Below are 22,606 nucleotides of genomic sequence, written 5' to 3'. Positions count from 1 at the left end.
TCCCATCTCTTTCAGAACTTTTCCACAGTTTATTGTGATCCACACAGTCAAAGGCTTTGGCATAGTCAATAAAGCAGAAATAGATGTTTTTCTAGAACTCTCTTGCTTTTTCCATGATCCAGCAGATGTTGGCAATTTGATCTCTGGTTCCTCTGCCTTTTCTAAAACCAGCTTGAACATCAGGAAGTTCATGGTTCACATATTGCTGAAGCCTGACTTGGAGAATTTTGAGCATTACTTTACTAGCTTGTGAGATGAGTGCAATTGTGTGGTAGTTTGAGCACTCTAAGATAGATTCTGACATGCTCTCTTTGAAGACTGAGAAAGGATGGTATAGACCCACAGTGAGCATCCTGCCAAATGGTTGTAGCTGATACTGATGATCACTGATGATGTGTGAGGAATGAAATATTTTTAAAAACCACAGTTTATAGCCAAGAAAAATGAATATACTAACACATATTTTTTTCTAAATTTATATTTGAGATTTACATTTAGATCAACATAAGAGGAATGGATAGCAATGAAGGGTAGTAGCTTTGAAAATAAAAGCTTTCATATTCTATTACTATTGGTGATGCACCCTGCCCCAGCTTTAAGATTTTCTTTTACTGTGATAAAATATACAAAACATAAAATTCATGATTTTAAGCATTTTTTAGTGTAAAATTCAATAACATTAAGTACATTTACGTTGTTCTGCTACCATCACCACTACTCATGTCTAGAACTTTTTCATCATCCTGAATTGAATCTCTGTAATCACTAAACAATAAGTCTCTAGTATCCCCTTCTCATAAATCCTGGAAACCACCACTCTATTTTCCTTTTTTATGAACTCCAGGAGCCTGCTGCTGCTGCTGCTGCTAAGTCGCTTCAGTTGTGTCCAACTCCATACAACCCCAGAGATGGCAGCCCACCAGGCTCCCCTGTCCCTGGGATTCTCCAAGCAAGAACACTGGAGTGGGTTGCCATTTCCTTCTCCAATGCATGAAAGTGAAAAGTGAAAATGAAGTTGCTCAGTCGTGTCCGACTCCTAGTGATCCCATGGACTGCAGCCTACCAGGCTCCTCCGTCCATGGGATTTGCCAGACAAGAGTACTGGAGTGGGTTGCCATTGCCTTCTCCTCCAGGAGCCTAATACAAGTGAAATTATATAGTATCTTTTCTTCTGTTTTGGGCTTATTTCACTTAACATCTTTAAGATGTAGCATATGCTATAATTCTTTCTTTTTTAAGCCAGATAATTTTCCAACATACCACATTTTGTTTATACACTTAACCATTAATGGGTATATAGATTGTTTCCACCTTTAAGCTATTGTGAATAATGCTGCTATGAACACTGATGTACAAATTCCTGTTTGAGTTCCTGCTTTCAATTTTCTTGGGTATGTGGGGTGATACATTTAATGCACATTAATTCTTATATTAAAGACTGAAGACCCATGGGCAGAGGAGTGTGATGGATTACAGTCCATGGGATTGCAAAAGTCGAACATGACTGTGAGACTAACACTTTAACTTCCACAGTGGATATTGAATTTGCTTTCAGTGATTATTCCTTCTTTCCTTATTTAGGATATGACAGTTTATTTTGCATCTAAAACACTTAGCAAATATGTGAAGTTGGAATAGTTTTGAACTGTCAGAGGATTTCAAATTCTGGTCTTTTTTCAGTCTGGTGCTTCTGGCTTAATGTTAAAATCATTAAGAGAGGATATTGTACCATGTTGCATGTTCATATATTCAATACGCTTTGCAAAATCAGAGTTTTTATAGTACTCCATTTAAAGTTGTGGTGCTATTTTTAATACAATTGTTAAAACTCACCAATGTAAATATCAGGAACTTTGTTTCTTATATTCTTTATATCAGAGTCATTCCCTGTATATTGATTTATGCAAATATATCACTGACATTGTCTCCGATGTGTACTGCAAGTTTGTAGAAATGCAAAATGTTTTCAAGAACTGATAGAAAGACATCAGAAAACAGTCTACAAAAGGATTCAATAAAACCAATTTGTGTTAAAAAATTTAAAAAAAAAATAAAGACTGAAGAGACAAAAATACAATTTTATTTCCTTCTCCTTCTCCGTCTCTTTGAAATTAAAATTGGTGTGATCAATGAAAATCAATTCGGTAGAATGAGTTGTGATAGAGATACCATCATTAAACTATAGTAAATGTAGCAGATAGTCCATAATTGATTCTTTTGCTCTGTTTCCTTTGACATAATCCAAGAGTTACTTTAACATGTTGTGAACATTTGAATTATTGAGCCAGAATCCAAATGTCTACATGTGTCCATAAATAAAAGACTTAATAATTACTTGTTTTTTTGTTCTGGTTTATTAGAATGTTAACTTTATAAGGGCAGCGGGACAGTCTGTTTTTCTTGCCTCTGTATTTCCAGCACACACCAGGTACACGATGTATATTTTCTAAAAAGAACTTTAAATAATTTGTCTGTAAGCAAATAAGATATGCCATTTCAGAGCACACATATATCTACATATACAACTTTCTTTCTTATATCACTTATATTTGATAATTAATTTCAATAATGTTCTCTCTGTTTGCCTTTCTCTTAACGTATTTTTAGTAATGCTTTTAATCCTTTGTCCATATTTGAAATTAGTAAGTACAGCTTTAGACTTGATATTTCAGTCATATTTTTTTAGTCAATCCATAATATGGTTCCTCTTTCTCTTCCTGTACATAATACAATTTTTAAAATTTATTATTTATCTTTATCCATTTAATGAGCAACTAAAACAAATTAAGTTGCATGTATGGTACATAAATCTAACATTATCAAATATTAGACAATAAGTGGTAAAAAGTATTTTTCACAATCATAGGCTACTTCCCTATATTTTTAAATCATCTTTCTGCCAAGATCAGGGCTTGGCTGGCCCTGATCCAGGGTTATTTCTAGTAACATTTTTCTGCTGCTCTAAATATAAATTGAAAACTGCTCAACTTACTTTCATTCCAATTAAATTTGGAAAGGAGAAACTTCCAGTGTTCAAGGCTAAAGGCAGCATCTGCAAATGTTTCACCACTGAAGATTTATTACCTTCATCACTTCCTAAGGTCCTGTCCTCCTAACACTGTTTCACTAACACACCCTGTACTTTGTTTCTTCTGGGTTTGGCTTTGTGTTTCTTTGGCTTAAACTATCCTACTCATTTGTTTCACTTTGAGAAAGTCCAATGACTCTGTATTTGTGTGTGTTCAGTCATGTCCAACTCTGTGTGACCCAATAGACTCTAGCCCACCAGGCTCCTCTGTCAATGGGATTTTCCAAGCAAAAATACTGGAATGGTTCATCACTTCCTTCTCTAAAATGTACCCTTGTCCCTAGCCTGAATAATCCACTGATCAATTGAAAAAAGGAATGTCCTACAGAATTCTTGGTAGTCCTAAAGAAACAATCAATCACATCCCTGTTTACATCATCAAAAGATGTCCATGAGTTCTCTCTATTTCTTCTCTCATGACCCAGATATTTATTCCTATGTAACTCTTCACACACCCTAATGTGACTCAATTTCTCATTTCACCTTTGCCACCACCAACATTTTACCAGGATTCCACGGAACGATTGTCCATCATCATCAATATTCTCTAAGTATTCAACTTCCTTCTCCATATTACTATTACTTTTTGATTCCTGCCACCCTGTCCATCTCCTCTACATAAGATACTGCTTTCCAAGACTGTCTCAAAAAGTAACTCCCATTCTGGACATAACACAATGCCTAGAGGTAGATAAGTGGCAGGTAGCCTTCTGTCTCTGAATCATTGCTTTTAGAACTTTATTTCATCTCCTTTGCCATCTTCTGAAGTTAAATGCCATCATCAGATAATATCAGCCACTTGATTATCTTATTGCTGACATTTACAGGTCTTGAATAATCCCCTTTATTAATGGACGATTTTAGCATTTGGCTAATTTTTACTCCACTACTATATACTTCCCCATGCCCGAGGCCAGGGGCGGCCGCTGGGAGGAGCAACCCCACATCCAAGGAGCCATGGATGCGTGGGCACAGCAGAGCCTAGAGGAGCTATTCCACGTTCAAGGTCAGGAGGGGCAGCGGTGAGGAGATACCCTTCATCCAAGGTAAGGAGCAGCGGCTGCACTTTGCTGGAGCAGCCGTGAAGTGATATCCCATGTCAAGGTAAGACAAACCCAAGTAAGATGGTAGGTGTTGCAAGAGGGCATCAGAGGGCAGACACACTGAAACCATACTCACAGAAAACTAGTCAATCTAATCACACTAGGACCACAGCCTTGTCTAACTCAATGAAACTAAGCCACACCCGTGGGGCCACCCAAGACAGGCGGGTCATGGTGGAGAGGGCTAACAGAATGTGGTCCACTGGAGAAGGGAATGGCAAACCACTTCAGGATTCTTGCCTTGAGAACCCCTTGAACAGTATGAAAAGGCAAAATGATAGGATACTGAAAGAGGAACTCCCCAAGTCAGTAAGTGCCCAATATGCTACTGGAGATCAGTGGAGAAATAACTCCAGAAAGAATGAAGGATGGAGCCAAAGCAAAAACAACACCCAGTTGTGGATGTGACTGGTGATAGAAGCAAGGTCCAATGTTGTAAAGAACAATATTGCATAGGAACCTGGAATGTCAGGTCCATGAATCAAGGCAAATTGGAAATGGTCAAACAGGAGATGGCAAGATTGAATGTTGACATTCTAGGAATCAGTGAAATAAAATGGACTGGAATGGGTGAATTTAACTCAGATGACCATTATATCTACTACTGCGGGCAAGAATCCCTTAGAAGAAACGGAGTAGCCATCATGGTCAACAAAAGAGTCTGAAATGCAGTACTTGGATGCAATCTCAAAAATGACAGAATGATCTCTATTTGTTTCCAAGGCAAACCATTCAATATCACAGTAATCCAAGTCTATGTCCCAACCAGTAATGCTGAAGAAACTGAAGTTGAATGGTTCTATGAAGATCTACAATACCTTTTGGAACTAACACTCCAAAAATATGTCCTTTTCATTATAGGGGACTGGAATGCAAAAGTAGGAAGTCAAGAAACACCTGGAGTAACAGGCAAATTTGACCTTGGAATACGGAATGAAGCAAGGCAAAGACTAACAGAGTTTTGCCAAGAAAATGCACTGGTCATAACAAACACCCTCTTCCACAACACAAGGGAAGCCTCTACACATGGACATCAAAAGATGGTCAACACCTAAATCAGATTGATTATATTCTTTGCAGCCAAAGATGGAGAAGCTCTATACAGTCAGCAAAAACAAGACCGGGAGCTGACTGTGGCTCAGATCATGAACTCCTTATTGCCAAGTTCAGACTGAAATTGAAGATAGTAGGGAAAACCACTAGGCTATTCAGGTATGACCTAAATCATATCCCCTATGATTACACAGTGTAAGTGAGAAATAGATTTAAGGGACTAGATCTGATAGATAGAGTGCCTGATGAACTATGGAATGAGGTTCGTGACACTGCACAGAAGACAGGGATCAAGACCATCTCCATGGAAAAGAAATGCAAAAAAGCAAAATGGCTGTCTGGGGAGGCCTTACAAATAGCTGTGAAAAGAAGAGAAGCAAAAAGCAAAGGAGAAAAGGACAGATATAAGTATCTAAATGTAGAGTTCCAAAGAATAGCAAGGAGAGATAAGAAAGCCTTCCTCAGCAATCAATGCAAAGAAATAGAGGAAAACAACAGAATGGGAAAGACTAGAGATCTCTTCAAGAAAATTAGAGATACCAAGGGGACATTTCATGCAAAGATGGGCTCGATAAAGGAGAGAAATGGTATGGACCTACCAGAAGCAGAAGATGTTAAGAAGAGGTGGCAGGAATACATGGAAGAAGTGTACAAAAAAGATCTTCATGACCCAGATAATCACGATGGTGTGATCACTCACCTAGAGCCAGACATCCTGGAATGTGAAGTCAAGTGGGCTTTAGAAAGCATCACTATGAACAAAGCTAGTGGAGGTGACAGAATTCCAGTTGAGCTATTTCAAATCATGAAAGATGATGCTGTGAAAGTGCTTCACTCAATATACCAGCAAGTTTGGAAAACTCAGCAGTGGCCACAGGACTGGAAAAGGTCAGTTTTCATTCCAATCCCAAAGAAAGGCAATGCCAAAGAATGCTCAACCTCTGCACAATTGTACTCCTCACACGCTAGTAAAGTAATGCTCAAAATTCTCCAAGCCAGGCTTCAGCAATATGTGAACCGTGAACTTCCAGATGTTCAAGCTGGTTTTGGAAAAGGCAGAGGAACCAGAGATCAAATTGCCAACATCAGTTGGATCATTGGAGAGTTCCAGAAAAACATCTATTTCTGCATTATTGACAATGCCAAAGCCTTTGACTGTGTGGATCACAATAAACTGGAAAGTTCCGAAAGAGATAGGAATACCAGACCACCTGACCTGCCTCTTGAGAAACCTATATGCAGGTCAGGAAGCAAAAGTTAGAACTGGACATGGAACAACAGACTGGTCCAAATAGGAAAAGGAGTACGTCAAGGCTGTATATTGTCACCCTGATTATTTAACTTCTATGCAGAGTACATCATGAGAAACGCTGGGCTGGAAGAAGCACCAGCTGGAATCAAGATTGCCAGGAGAAATATCAATAACCTCAGATATGCAGATGACACCACCCTTATGGCAGAAAGTGAAGAGGAACTCAAAAGCCTCTTGATGAAAGTGAAAGAGGAGAGTGAAAAAGTTGGCTTAAAGCTCAACATTCAGAAAACAAAGATCATGACATCTGGTCCCATCACTTCATGGGAAATAGATGGGGAAACAGTGTCAGACTTTATTTTTCTGAGCTCCAGAATCACTGCAGATGGTGACTGCAGCCATAAAATTAAAAGACGCTTACTCCTTGGAAGGAAAGTTATGACCAACCTAGATAGCATATTGAAAAGCAGATCTGTCTAGTCAAGGCTAAGGTTTTTCCAGTGGTCATGTATGGATTTGAGAGTTGGACTGTGAAGAAAGCTGAGTGCCAAAGAATTGATGCGTTTGAACTGTGGTGTTGGAGAAGACTCTTGAGAGTCCCCTGGACTGCAAGGAGATCCAACAACTCTATTCTGAAGATCAGCCCTGGGATTTCTTTGAAAGGAATGATGCTAAAGCTGAAACTCCAGTACTTTGGCCACCTCATGCGAAAAGTTGACTCATTGGAAAAGACTCTGATGCTGGGAGGGACTGGGGGCATGAGGAGAAGGGGACGACAGAGGATGAGATGGCTGGATGGCATCACTGACTCAATGGACGTGAGTCTGACTGAACTCTGGGAGTTGGTGATGGACGGGGAGGCCTGGCGTGCTGCGATTTGTGGGGTCGCAAAGAGTCGGACACAACTGAGTGACTGAAGTGAACTGAACTGAACTGAAATATATACTTTATTAGCATAAGTGGTCATGTAAAAATCTACAGAGGCATTCTATTCATAGCAGCACTTGATAGTTGATCACTCCCTCTTTCATCAATCTAGTTCTCATGAGGCTCAAGGGACTCGACATTTTCCTACTGTTCCTGCTACATCACGGCAGCTATTTCTCAGCATCAGTTGCTGAATCCTCTTCCAGATCTCCAAGTGTTGACTTCCCAAGGATTAGCCTTTTGGACTTTTTCCACCTACACCCATTTTCTTGATATCATGATTTCAATCTGGTCTATGATTTCTTTCCTTCCTCTAAATCAAAATCTGTAACTGTCCTGCAAGAATCATACTTGCATATTGAAAAAGCCTCAGAAACATACAATTTCCAAAAATGAACTCCTGATTTCTGCACCACAGTACCTGAGGGAGTAATGGAGACCCGTGTAATGGGGACCTGTTCAGAACAAAACCCTTTGAGCCATCCTTGATTTTCTCTAATGCACCACATATTTATATAATACATCAGCAAATCCTTTGGGCTTTCTTTTTATTTCCTTCTTATCATCTTCACTTTCTACCACCATGGTTTAAGCCTGGACTAGTGATGCATTGGGCTCTGTTTCTACTCTCATCCATAACACTGTGTACCTTTCCCCACTCCTCACCCTGCACAGCATTCAAAATAATCCCTTTGTGTTGGATTATGTCACACTTCTAGACAGAACCATTCAAAGACTTTCGTTCAAAATACATCAAGGATAAAAACCATATCCTAGTCCTGGGCTGCATTTCCAGTCTCATCCCCAGCCAGGCTTTTTAGTCACATTGAAAACCAAATTTCCTCCATCTTTAGAGACTTTATTTCAGAATGCCCAGAATGCATCTTACCTAGAAACACACAAGTCTTGCTGTTAACATGACATTGGATCTATAATTTGTTTCTGCTACTAGTTTGTTTGCATTATCAGGGTGAGGAATCTGGGGGTCTTTGTTTGATTATCTTTCAGTTGCTCTATGTCCAGCTTCTAGAACAATGCAGACTATAAACATTCACAAATTATTTACCAACTAAATGGATGGACTGAATCAATCCTTTATAAGACTAAACTGTAAAATAATATAAACATCAACAAAGGACTGTTATTTGTTAATCATAATACAAATTGGATATAATGTGTTGGCTTAAATTTGTAGACCAATTTTAGTTATAACTGGTGATTCAAATCAAGAATCAGAATCTGGCACTGTGAAAGAGATATTTTGCAAGTACACACACATGCTTTATTTGCTTGATTTTTCTTTCTTATTTAAGAATGTTTGTGAGATGATAAAAATCACATGTAAGGAGAGCTCAATCATGATGATCCTGATAATAGGGAAAGAAAGGCAGTTATCTACTCATGTGCCAAATGAGAAGCAATCAACAGCTGGATTTTCTTAGAGATATTTCGGTTTTATGTTTTTACATTAATAGCTATTTTAAAATTTGATATTTAAAATAGCTTCAGAAAAATAACTCTAATAAAGTCTTATAGCATATAAAAATTCCCTTAGCATAACGCAATATATACAAATTTATTTCTTAGTTATAAAACACTCTTCAAATTTTTGTACTGCTAACTATTGAACACATATTTGGTAATTAACTAAAGAAAAATTTTAAATTAGCAACTTTAATCTTAGATGTATTTTTAAACTACCACAAAATGAGCAAAATATTTCTGACCTATCAAGGTTTTTACAAATCTTTACCAAAGTACTGATGTTAGTAGCATTAATTTTCACATTGATTTAACTAACATTTTGAATTTTTAAAAATAATTGATAAAAAAATACAAAATTTATTTCATTACTTCTTCAATTAGAAAATAACAATTTTATATTTGCTATAAGACTCCATTCTGAGAATCTTTGGAATTATTTTAAATCAAACCTTAATATAAAAGGCATACAAATCTATTAGGTAAACATACATCTTAATATTTTAATCTATGTGAAATATCATAAGAAATTTGTTTCTATTTTTATAGTGAAAATAAAGCACAAAAGTTACTCAGCATTCACCTCATAATTAATCTGTATTTAGTTTGACTAATTAAACTCATATATCTGTAAGCTTCAGATTTTCATTTAAACAATGCAAGTATGCATTCAGTTAATATAAATTATATGGCTATAGTTTATTTGCAAAATGTAAGGTATTTGTTTTCACTTTTAATTCTGTATCTTAACAAATGTTCTCATACCTTAACTCTTAGCACAGAAGCAAACATCCTTGCATCTTCAGACACACCTCCGATGTAGAATTTTTTCTGAAACACTGGGGGATGATCATTTTCATCCTGAATCTCAATATACACTTTAGCTGTATTGCCTGGAAGATAACAAATAATATATATTTTATTGATGGTTACTCACTGGAAAAAGATGGAGTGGAGTAGACGCATACTTTTTTTTTTTTGGAACAATGTAAATAACTTAATTCAGATAGTCATTCCTATTTGGCATGCTTAATACCCTATACCCACAGAGGACACTGATAATGATGTTTCTGGAATCATGATGTTAAATTGCTGCTATTTCTTTTAATTATAATGTCTTCTTAATTTATTTCACTGGGTTTAATAAGCACTAAAGTATTGTGTGTTTTGCTAATTTTAATAAAACAACTCAACCATTTGTATTCACAATTACTTCACACACATTATCAAATTACATCAAAATGACACAAATATATTAAACAACTTATGAAATAATAAAGTCTGCTATAAATTTTAAAACTGTATTCTTCAGTATGTAACTAGCAATGGTATTTTCTAAGCTTAAAGTGCAGCATATATATGCAGTATGTGTGTGTATGCTCAGCCACATCCCACTCTGCTGCCCTATGGACTCTGGCCCACCAGCTCCTCCGCCCATGGCATTCTCCAGGCAAGAATGCTGGAGTAGGTTGCCATGCCCTTCTCTGGGGGATCTTCCAGACCCAAGGATCAAACCCATGTCTCCTGTGTCTCCTGCATTGCAGGTGGATTCCTTACTGCTGAACCACCCAGGAAGCCTGTATATGTACATTTGTAGTATAGACTACATATATATGTACATATATAGAATATCCATGTGTAACATATATACACACACACACACACACAGTATACAATGGTTGGGTGAGGGACTTATTCCCACCAAGGGAAAACAAGTTTTACTGTGTATCACAGACTATGCTGCATTTATTGAAAAAGATATAAGTGGAGAGATGAGTATTATAATGCTTATAAATACTGGGTTTTATAATTTAAACCACATTAAACATACAATAAGGAATACATTTCTTCATCACGTGTTTAATTTAACTCCTTCAATCATCACACCTTTAAGGAAAAAATCTTTTATTAGTGCACAAATAACCATTTAACAAAGAATCTGATAAAAATAACTTACAAATTAGATAAAAAGAGGAATATGTGGTAAGCATTTTGTAAAATGCAGATTTAAATTACAAAAAATATTCTGATGTACCTAAGTAAACTTTTCTCATGCATTTCATGTAGGATCAAATATAGTGCAACTGATCTACAAACTATTAGGCACACCTGGCTTTTATTACTTCACTGTATCCTCAACCATAACAAATTAACATGAAGCTACGGGCACAGTGGGTAGATCATAGTTGTATAATATTTCTGTGTCAACTGAATAAATGAATGAATAATCTTCATTATCCTTATAAGAATTTATAAATGGGTACCTTTTTGCTTGACTTGGGAAAGATTAGTGAGACAAGAGAATTAATTCCAGAATTTTACCACTGTCTTGCTGTTACTCATTTAGTTTCTCTATTTGTCTCTTTCTCACCATTCCTAAACTGGACAAGCTAGAATCAAAGAGAAAAATGTGCTAGACCAACAGGGAAGGATACCAGCAAGGAAGTAAGAATGGCAGACTGCTTTTGTATCCTGCAGTGCCAGGGCTCTGAATTGCACCCTGGTCAGCCACCAACAGAGTTCATCCAAAATGACACCCATTTTCATCTTAGTGGCAAATAATTTTTAACCTCTGGAATCAAAGCTGAGTTCTACATTTGATAATTTTTAAAAAAATTAGTGAATCTTAAACTATAAGTGAAGATCTAATGGTCAACATGGTGATGAGACTTAACGGTACTATACTATGTACTCATATGTACTAAGAGAGTAGATTTAACATGTTGTTACCACACACACACACACAGAACACAAACACTGCCTTTGTGAGTTAATGGATGTGATAACTAACTTGTGGTATGCATTTAACAGTATATAGGTATGTGGCTCAGTGGTAAATAATCCACCTGGAGCCAGTGAAGGAGGCTCCAGTTCGATCCCTGGATTGGGAAGATCCCCTGGAGAAGAAGTGGCAAACTACTCCAGTATTCTTGCCAGGAAATCCCATGGACAGAGGAGCCTGGTGGTCTATAGTCCATGAGGTCACAAAGAGTTGGACATAACTTAATGACAAAGCTATAGCAATGTATATCAAAACACCACATTTTACAATTTAAATATACACAGTTCAATTTGTCCATTATATCTGAAGAAAGCGGGGCGGGGGAGGCGGGCGGGGTGGAAATTATGATGTATCTAATCAAAGAAGATAAGATAAATGGTGACAAGTCCAAAGATAATGAAATGCACCCCTACAGTTTAATGACTAGAATCGTAGTCACTTAGATTTCCTGATTAATTAGCGCACAATATACATGACACGGTACATTTCTGAAGCTTGCACACTTTGAGTGTGAGGACTAAGGACTGTATCATGATCTTGCATCTAATTTGATTTTTGATTTATTACTAAGGCAGGAATTTGGAAGCAACTCTAATTTAAATTCATTTAAGTCTACTATTTACCTCCATGAGTATTTCCAGAATCTTTTATTTTCTCCATATTATATCCTTTATTTAAGGTAGTTATGAAGCACATAACAAAAAAGAAAGATGCAGAAAGGAGTGCAGATGAAGACAGTAAAGTGGTATTGATAAAATGGATAAGAGAATGTTGTGAGGACAACACAAATGCATGATGACCTAACACCCTCCTAAAGTCTCCCTTTTGGTTGGTGAGACAATGAGAAACTCCCAATGAGAACCACAGAGGATGAAAAATCATAAGCTGATGAAAGATTTACTTGGCAAGAGTTTTGGTTAAAAGACATTGTAGCCCTCTATGCATTTTGGTGCCCAGTGCCTCATTTCCCTTCCTTCACTGACATTCTTTTTCTCCAATTGTATCAGAGAATATTTTCTTTAGGCAGTATCTTTGGGTTCAGCAAGTCAAGAAGTTCCAGAAGTGATCCTTTATGCAAGGAAATGTGAGCTACCTTCATGGGACTTATTAGTTTAAAGGAAGAGAAAACAGAGCTACTAAGAAGTAAAGCTACGAAAAGGAAGTATGAGTCAGAATACAAAACTCCTTGAATAGATCTTCTGTTCTATTTTAGACATCCTAAATAAGCTGAAAAAGGTTCAGAAGAGTAACTGATAGTAAAACTATCACTAATGCTGGGCTTCCCTTGTGGTCCAGTGGTGTAATTCAGAGGACACCCCTCCAATCCCTGGTCCAGGAAAAGTCCGTACGCCTGAGGGCAACTAAGCCTAAGAACCACAACCGCTGAGCCCACACACTGTAACTACTGAAGCCTCTGTGCTCAGAGCCTGTGCTCTGCAACAAGAGAAAGCACTGAAAGGAGAAGCCTGCGCACCACAATGAAGAGTAGCTCCCGCTTGCCACTACTAGACTATGTTTTTAAAGACCAAATTTGGTTTGGATTTTTCCCTTTCCTTTCTAATAATTAATTTTGTGCTATGAGCTTTCTCTTGTTGTTATTTAAGTGCTAAGTTGTATCAGACTCTCTTGTGGTCCCACGGCTGTAACCCTCCAGGCTCCTCTGTCTATGGGATTCTCCAGACAAGAATACTAGAGTGGGTTGGTATGTCCCCCTCTGCAGAATTTTCCCAACTCAGGGACTGAATCAGAGTCTCCTGCGTCTCTTCATTGGCCAGCATTTTTTTTTAAACCATCAGTGCCACCTAGGAAGCCCTTCTATCCACATGACCAACCTATTGCCTGTGTTGCATTGGGTTCTCATAAAATACTTTCTAAATAATGATTCAAGGAGTAAAAGCAACGGTTCTTGACTATGATTAATTTTGCCCATCCAGAGATGTTTTTGGTAGTGATATCTGCAGAGGGTGAGGCAGTGGGGAGAGTGATACTAGAATTTAGTTGATAATGGCCAAAGATGCTGAGAAATACCCCGTGATGAATAGGACATGCCTCTATGATAGAAAATTATCTAGCCCAAAATGTGAATAATGATGAGATTGAAAAAACCCTAATTAAAATGAGAGAGTGAAAGAGATTAGAGGAATAAAAATAAAATGGAAAGTTTTTGCAAATATATAACAAAACCCTCTCCTGAGGCCATGTACATGTCTTCAACAAAGGACTCAATTAAAATGGGTAAAATGAGCTGCAATTATTTGATAAAACATTGTTTATCACCATTTTCACTGAGTTCTTTGAAGTCAGAGATTCAATCCTGTTCATCTCCACTGCTATCATTGCTTATTGGTAGTGGCACCTGCTCCTGATATTCCCTCAGTGTGAATGCTCTAAACTTCAACCGTACATCTAATTTTTTCTAGCATATATACATCAAAGAGGTATTGATTATCATACTTGGAATTAAAGAGCTTAGACTGAAAGAAAACACACTAGACTAGACTAGACTGAATCCAAGGATGGTGCTTTTCTTATTGTTAAATATTCTACACAATGTAACACATTAAACTGATTTTTTTGAACTCTATCATACTGTGATTCTATTGCAGAGAACTTTAAACAATGCTTGGATAACCATACTTATGTAGTTTGTACTTTGTTGGTGCCAAAAGGTCAAAGTTAAATCCTTCTTAAATTGCACGCATGCACGCGCGCACACACCCACACACACCCTAAATTTTATGCTATTTTTCCTGTAATGCTATTACTGTACTTTACTTACTGTCAAATTAAATTTTAGAAGCACATAGTAGGTGTTTAATAAATGTGGAATTAACTAAAATTGCTACCAAATCCCTACCTGGTGTTTACTTAAATAAAATTAATCACTATATTTCATCCCCATAAATGTGATGATACATATTTAAGCCCTGAAAAATAAGTGCCAAACAACTGCATATTGTTTTAAGAATGACTATCTCTCTTAAAGATAACAGTTGTTTTAGGCTTAATATTAGGAAAATACTAAATCTAAAGCTGGTGATTCAATCAAGCCATTTCATTCTCTGTCACCCCTTTATTCTTTGACCTTCAATCTTTCCCAGCATCAGGGTCTTTTCCAATGAGTCAACCCTTTGCATCAGGTTGCCAAAGTATTGGAGCTTCAGCATTAGTCCTTCCAAAGAATATTCAGGAGTGATTTCCTTTGGGATTGACTGGTTGGATCACCTTGTCATCCAAGGGACTCTCAAGAGTCTTCTCCAACACCACAGTTCAAAAGTGTCAATTCTTCAGTGTTCAGCTTTCTTTATGATCCAGCTCTCACATCCATACATGACTACTGGAAAAAACCATAGCTTTGAGTATATGGTTTTGTCAGCAAAGTGATGTCTTTGCTTTTAATATGCTGTCTAGGAAGCATTATTACCAACAAAGCTGGTGAACAGTGATAGAATTCCAGCTGAGCTATTTCAAATACTAGAAAATTATGTTGTTAAAGGGATGCACTCAATATGTTAGCAAATTTGGAAAACTGAGTAGTGGCCACAGGTCTGGAAAAAGTCAGCTTTTGTTTCAATCTTGAGGAAAGGCAATGCCAAAGAATGTTTGAACTACCAAACGTTTGACCTCATTTCACATGCTAGCAAGGTAATGTTCAAAATCCTTCGAGGTAGGCTTCAGCAGTACATGAACCAAAAACCTCCAGATATACAAGCTGGGCTTTGAAAAGGCAGAGGAACAGGAGGTTAAATTGCCACTCTACATTGGATCCAAAAAAAAAAAAAAAAAGCAAGAGAATTCCAGGAAAACATCTTCTGCTTCATTGACTATGCTAAACCTCTGGCTATGTGGATCACAACAAACTGTGGAAAACTCTTAGAGACAGAAATATCAGACCACTTTACCTGTCTCCTAAGAAACCTGTATGCAGGTCAAGAAGCAACAGTTAGAATCAGCCATGGAACAACAGACTGGTTCCAAACTGGCAAGAAGTACAAGGCTGTATATTGTCACCCTGCTTATTTGACTTCTATGCAGAGTACATCATGGGAAATTCTGGGTTGGATGACTCACAAGCTGGAATCAAGATTGATGGGAGAAATTTCAAAAACCTCAGATGTGCAGATGAATACCACTCTAATGGCAGAAAGCGAAGAGGAACTAAAGAGACTCTTGATGAATGTGATAGAAGAGAGTGAAAAAGTTGGCTTAAAACTCAACATTCAAGAAAACTAAGATCATGGCATCTGGTTCCACCATTTCATGGCAAATAAAAGGGGGAAAAGTGGAAGCAGTGACAGAGTTTTTTCTTGGGCTCCAAAAATCACTGCAGATGTGACTGCAGCCATGAAATTAAAAGACACTTACTTCTTGGATATTCATTGGAAGGACTGATGCTGAAGCTGAACCTCCAATACTTAGGTCACCTGATGGGAAGAACTGACTCATTGGAAAAGACCCTGATGCTGGGAAGGATTGAAGGCAGGAGGAGAAGGGGATGACAGAGGATGAGATGGTTAGATGGCATCACCTACTTGAAGGACATGAGTTTGAGTAAGCTTTGGGAATTGGTGATGGACAGGGAAGCCTGGAGTGCTGCAGTATATGGGGCTGCAAAGTGTCAGACATGACTGAGTGACTGAACTGAACCTAACTCCTTGGAAGGAAAGCTATGACAAACCTAGACGGCAAGTTAAAAAGACATCACTTTGCCAAGAAAGGTCTGTGTAGTCAAAGCTCTGTTTTTTCCCAGTAGTCATGTACAGATGTGAGAGCTGGAACATAAAGAAGGCTGAGTGCTTAAGAGTTGATCCTTTTGAATTGTGGTGCTGGAGAAGACTCTTAAGAGACCCTTTGACTGCCAGGATATCATACCAATCAACCCTAAAGGAAATCAACTCTGAATATTCATTGGAAGTTCTGATGCTGAAGCTTAAGCTCCAAAACTTTGGCCATATGATGGGAAGGGGTGACTCATTGGAAAAAAAAAAACAAAAAAACCCTGATGCTGGGGAAGATTGAAGGCAGGAGGAAAAGGGGGCAACAGAGGATAAGATGGATGGATGGCATCACTGACTCAATGGGCATGAGTTTGAGAAAACTCAGGGAGATAGTGAAGGGTAACAAAGTCTGGCATGCTACAGTCCATGGGGTCACAAAGAATCGGACACTACTTAGCAACTGAATAAGGAACAAATCTAAAATCATTCAGAATTCCATGGACTATAGTAACTTCCTTTTTGTTCCTCTGCCCTAATTTATATTCCAGATAAATGATTGTTTCTAGAGATAAAGTAAGATATAAGAACAAAAGGATCATCTAAGATAAGCATTTAATCTGACTCTACTAAGGGGTTTTTGGTTATTCACTAAGATAATAGAGTTTGAATAAAAAATATATAGGAAATATGATATAGTTTGTCTATTATATGGAATTAGGAGGGATATAATATATTTACATGATTTTTTGAAAAATAAATTATTAAGTATGTTAGAATGAGAAAAGTCCCTATTTCTTATTTCTAAGCTTTTTTCTCTGCAGGAATGATTCTTAGTCATACTTAGATACACTATTTTAAATAGCTAGGCAGCAAGAGAAACTGAATATTTTGAGGTTCATTTGAATAATATTTTAATTTAGTTTGATGTTAATTCACTTTTGCATGATTTTAATTGCTTGTATCTAAAACATACCTTTTTGTGTATGTGTTTGTGAAAGGTTAATAGCTGAACTAAAGTTATAACAGTATGTAACTACTGGCTTCAAACCTTATGCTTGGATTTAACATACACTTGATTTTTAGCTAAGTCTTTTAGTGAAGAAAATGATGACATTGATAACAGAAGACTAATATTCTAAATATTAACTAAAGTTTGGCTTTGTGTTCATATTAACATAGTTTTCTCATTAGGAAAATTTAATAAACTTAGTTTCCCTATAAACAGTACCATCAACATAGAAGCTAAGAATGCAATATTATTTCTTTTCACTGGTTTTGCTTACAATTTTGTGATAATCTCTGAAAGCAAACTGATGCATTTTAAAGCATTTGCAAGGGAATGATGATGACTTTTAGCTCAATGTTTTTCCATTCAAAATAAACAGGCACTATTTTAATTTATTTGTATTTATTAAATTCCAGCTCTCTCCACAAAAACAGCTTAATAGAGAAGCCATAAGGACCAATATGCAGTGGTGAACTACACAACTTCTGTAGTGGTGAACTGGGAAATAAACACATTTAAGCACAAGTTGTGGAGCCAGAGCTTGGGTGAGACACCAGTAATATTCCATGTATACAGTATGACCTTACATGTGTTATTTACCCTTTATGAGCTAAGTTTCTCAACAATAACAAGGTAGTAAAGTATATATAAGGGATTCCCTGGTGGCTCATATGGTAAAGAATCTGCCTTCAATGCAAGAGACCTGAGTTTGGGTCAGGAAGATTCTCTGGAGAAGGGAATGGCAATCAACTCTAGTATTCTTGTCTGGAAAATTCCATGGATGGAGGAGCCCCAAGGGCTTTACAGTCCATGGGTCATAAAGAGGCAGACACAACTGAGTGACTTTCACATGCACACATACAATTATATTTAAGTAACTGAATTAAATAAACAAATATATGTAAAGCATTAAATACATCATGGTCTCACTATATCAAATATGTCTGAGTTCCTTGACTTTCAAGATAGGAGAGAGAAAGTATTATTATAGTTTCTGAATGAGGAAGAATATCAATTTCATGAAATTGAAAAATAATTCCTAGCATTGAATTACAAAAAATTGTTTCATGTGGGATATTATACAAGAAATATTAAATAATGTAGTGGAAAAATACATATACTTTTACTGCAAATAGAAGAATTTAAATACTATAAAAACTCTTAGGAGACAGTAAAAGTGCTATATTAATTATGCATAGTTTTGTTTATATGGCAAGACTATAGATTTGTGAAAAATTCATTTAAAAATGTCAACAGTCTTTGAGAAAGACATACAGTACAATACTTGATGTAAAAATACCCTGTGGACATACAAACTTAAAAATAATTATTTTACCTTGAAATGCAAAGTCATAGCTGAGAAAAAAATAATTATGCTTGAATAGACCATTAAATGAAATTTGTATTTTAGACATGTAGTCAAAAACAAAAGTATGTGTTTAAGCCCAGAGTTATTTTACTTAAATAGAAGCAATAGTTGATGAATTTGGTAAATTATATAAATAAACACTTAATATATAATTAAACATTCTTATATAAATAATATATAAATAAACATTCTTATATAAATAAACATTCTTAGGTGAACAATGAAAAGAAATAGAGGAAAACAATAGAATGGGAAAGACTAGAAGTCTCTTCAAGAAAATTGGAGATACCAAGGAAACATTTCATGCAAGGATGGGCATTATAAAGATAGAAACTGTAGGACCTAATAGAAGCAGAAGAGATTAAGAAGTGACAAGAATATACAGACAAACTATTAAAAAAAAAAAAAGTCTTAATGATCCAGATAACCATGATGGTGTATTCACTCACCTAGAGCCAGACATCCTGGAGAATGAAGTTATGCGGGCCTTAGGAAACATTACTATGAACAAAGCTAATGGAGGTGATAGAATTTCCAGCTGAGCTATTTTAATTCCTAAAAGATGATGCTGTTAAAGTCCTGCACTCAATATGTCAACAAATTTGGAAAACTCAGCAGAGGTCACAGGACTGGAAGTCAGTTTTCATTCCTGTCTCAAAGAAGAACAATGCCAAAGAATGTTCAAATTACCATACAATTGCACTCGTTTCACATGCTAATAAGGTAATGCTCAAAATCCTTCAAGTTAGGCTTCAGTACTACATGAACCAAGAATTCCAGATGTACAAGCTGGGTTTAGAAAAGGCAGAAGAACCAGAGATCAAATTGCCAATATCCACTGGTTTATAGAAAAAGCAAGGGAATTCCAGAAAAAAAAAAAAAAAAAAGCATCTACTTCTGCTTCATTGACTACTCTAGAGACTTTGACTATGTGGATCACACACACAAAAAAAAAACTGGAAAATTCTTAAGGAGCTGGGAATACCAGACCACCTTACCTGTCTTATGAGAAACCTGTATGCAAGTCAAGAAACAACAGCTAGAACCAGGCATGGAACAACTGACTGGTTCTAAATTGTGAAATCATTATGATAAGGCTTTATATTGTCACCCTGCTTATTTAACTTATAAGCAGAGTACATCACGGGAAATGATAGACTCAATGAATCTACAAGCTAGGATCAAGATTGCTAGGAGAAATATCAACAATATCAGATATTCAGATGTATACCACCCTAAAGGCAAAGAGGAACTAAACAGCCTCTTGATGAAGGTGAAAAAGGAGAGTGAAAAAGCTGACTTGAAACTCAACATTAAAAAACTAAGATCATGGCATCCAGTCCCTTCATGGCAAATAGAAGAGGAAAAGTAGAAGAGGTGACAGATTTTCTTTCCCTGAAATCACTTGATTATAATTGCAGCCCTGAAATAAAGACGCTTGCTTCTTGGGAGGAAAGCGTATTAAAAAACAGTGACATCACTTTTTGAAAAATATTTGCATAGTCAAAGCTATGGTTTTTCCAGTAGTCATGTATGGATGTAAGAGTTGGACCATAAAGAAGAGCGAATGCTGAAAAATTGATGCCTTTGAATTGTGGTGCTGGAGAAGACTCTTGAGAGTCCTTTGGATAGCAAGGAGTTCAAACCAGTCAATCCTAAAGGAAATAAACCCTGAAAATTCACTGGAAAGTTTGTTGCTGAGGCTGAAGCTCCAATATTTTGGCCACCTGATTTGAACATCCAACTCTTTGGAAAAGACCCTGATTCCGGGAAAGATTGAAGGTGAAAGGAGCAGCAGAAGATGAGAGGTTCAAATAGTGTCACTGACAAAATGGTCATGAATTTGAGCCAACTCTGGGAGATAGGGGAGGACAGAGGAGCCTGACGTGCTGCAATCCATGGATTGGCAAAGAGTCAGACACAACTTAAAAACTAAACAGCAACAAAAACAAACAAACAAAAGAAACAAGCCAAATAAACAAGAAGATTGTATCTTGAAAGTGCAATGTACTCAGCACTTGACAAAGTACATTGACTGTAATGACGAATGTTAAATAGGCAGTCTTGAATCATCATACATGTCCCTAAATACACCTGATAGCCCCTTCCCATACCCACAAACACTCAACAGAAAGCAACATTACATTATCTTTTGCTTGAGACTTTACAGGAGTTTTGTCTAAAAACGTAGTATAAAATTCATCAAGAAGACATTAATAAGTCAACTCTGGCTTACCATATTTTGACAGAAGCAAAGAGAAATGCATTTTTCTTTTTTGAATATTCTCTCTGTATTAGTCCATGTACTGGCTCTTTTGTTTATATGATCTCTTTAAAACCTTTTAAATCATCCATGAAGTAGATTATTATTTCTGCTTTTCAGATAAATTAAAAGTTAATGAAATTAAGTCCCTGTAATAAGGAAGAGCTAGACTTAATACCCAAACTTGGCTAAAATTCATACTCCAGTCTCTTTTCATAATAAAAATAAGATTTTTAATAAAAACAAGACAACTGTCCATTAGAGACCAGAGATCATTTCCCACCAGTTTCCAGAATACAGGCAAGCAGATAGTAGAAACCAAATCAAATGTTTCTGAATAAATAGATAATTCTATTTCAAAGGGCAGGCTATCTCAGTCAACCCTTCTATGTCAGCCTGAGTAATGAGTAATGACTTGAAGGATTTATAAATGTCTACAGTGATGCTGAAGAAAATGAAAAAAAATAACATTCTGAATAATGTTAAAGCAACACAGGGCGAAAGTTCTTTTTGATGCAAAGAAAGTATGAGCAGCACATTAGCTTCCTATTTCTTTATAAATTAGTGGCTTAAAACAATATAAATGTATTATCTTAGAGTTCTACAGGCCAGAGTGGTATCATTGGGCTAAAGTTAATATGTGAGCAGGTCTACACTGATTTCTGGAGGCTCGAGGAGTATATCTGTTTTGTTGCCTTTTCTAGCTTCTTGAATCTGCTTGCCTGCACTCCTTGGTTCATGGTCTCCTTCCACCTTCAAAGCTAGTAATTGCTAATTGAGTCCTTCTCATGCTGCATCACTCTGACCCTGAACAGTCCTATCTTATGCCAATTATAAGGACTTTTGTAATCACATTGGAGTCACCTAGATAACCCAAGATAACTGCACCATCTCAAATCTTTAATCACACCTGGGAAGTCCTTTGGCCTTTAAAGGTGACATATGGCAGAAAGTGAAGAGGAACTAAAAAGCCTCTTGATGAGAGTGAAAGAGGAGAGATAAAAAGTTGGCTTAAAGCTCAACATTCAGAAAATGAAGATCATGCCATCTGTTCTCATCACTTCATGGCAAATAGATGGGGAAACAGTGGAAACAGTGTCAGACTTTATTTTTCTGGGCTCCAAAATCACTGCAGATGGTGACTGCAGCCATGAAATTAAAAGACGCTTACTCCTTGGAAGGAAAGTTATGACCGACCTAGATAGTATATTCAAAAGCAGAGACATTACTTTGCCAACAAAGGTCCGTCTAGTCAAAGCTATGGCTTTTCCAGTGGTCATGTATGAATGTGAGAGTTGGACCGTGAAGAAAGCTGAGTGCCAAAGAATTGATGGTTTTGAACTGTGGTGTTGGAGAAGACTCTTGAGAGTCCCTTGGACTGCAAGGAGATCCAACCAGTCCATTCTGAAGGAGATCAGCCCTGGGAGTTCTTTGGAAGGAATGATGCTAAAGCTGAAACTCCAATACTTTGGCCGCCTCATGTGAAGAGTTGACTCATTGGAAAAGACTGATGCTGGGAGGGATTGGGGGCAGGAGGACAAGGGGACAACAGAGGATGAGATG

General features: G+C 36.9%; 1 protein-coding gene across 3 annotated transcripts in view; it reads right to left on the bottom strand.

The window, feature by feature from the left end:
• The window catches only part of PCDH15 (protocadherin-related 15), a 1,053,047-nt gene that overhangs the window by 104,563 nt on the left and 925,878 nt on the right, over window positions 1-22,606 (bottom strand). For all 3 annotated transcript variants that reach the window (XM_010856569.1, XM_010856570.1, XM_010856571.1), the window contains exon 26: window positions 9,671-9,798. In XM_010856569.1, coding sequence (XP_010854871.1) covers window positions 9,671-9,798 — 128 coding nt within the window. The remainder of the gene's footprint in view (window positions 1-9,670; window positions 9,799-22,606) is intronic.

Source organism: Bison bison, unplaced genomic scaffold (assembly GCF_000754665.1).
Source record: "Bison bison bison isolate TAMUID 2011002044 unplaced genomic scaffold, Bison_UMD1.0 scf7180017864372, whole genome shotgun sequence".
NCBI classification, from domain to species: domain Eukaryota; kingdom Metazoa; phylum Chordata; class Mammalia; order Artiodactyla; family Bovidae; genus Bison; species Bison bison.
The sequence above is the reverse complement of the archived record's forward strand: the minus strand, read 5'-3'. Positions and strand labels throughout refer to the sequence as shown.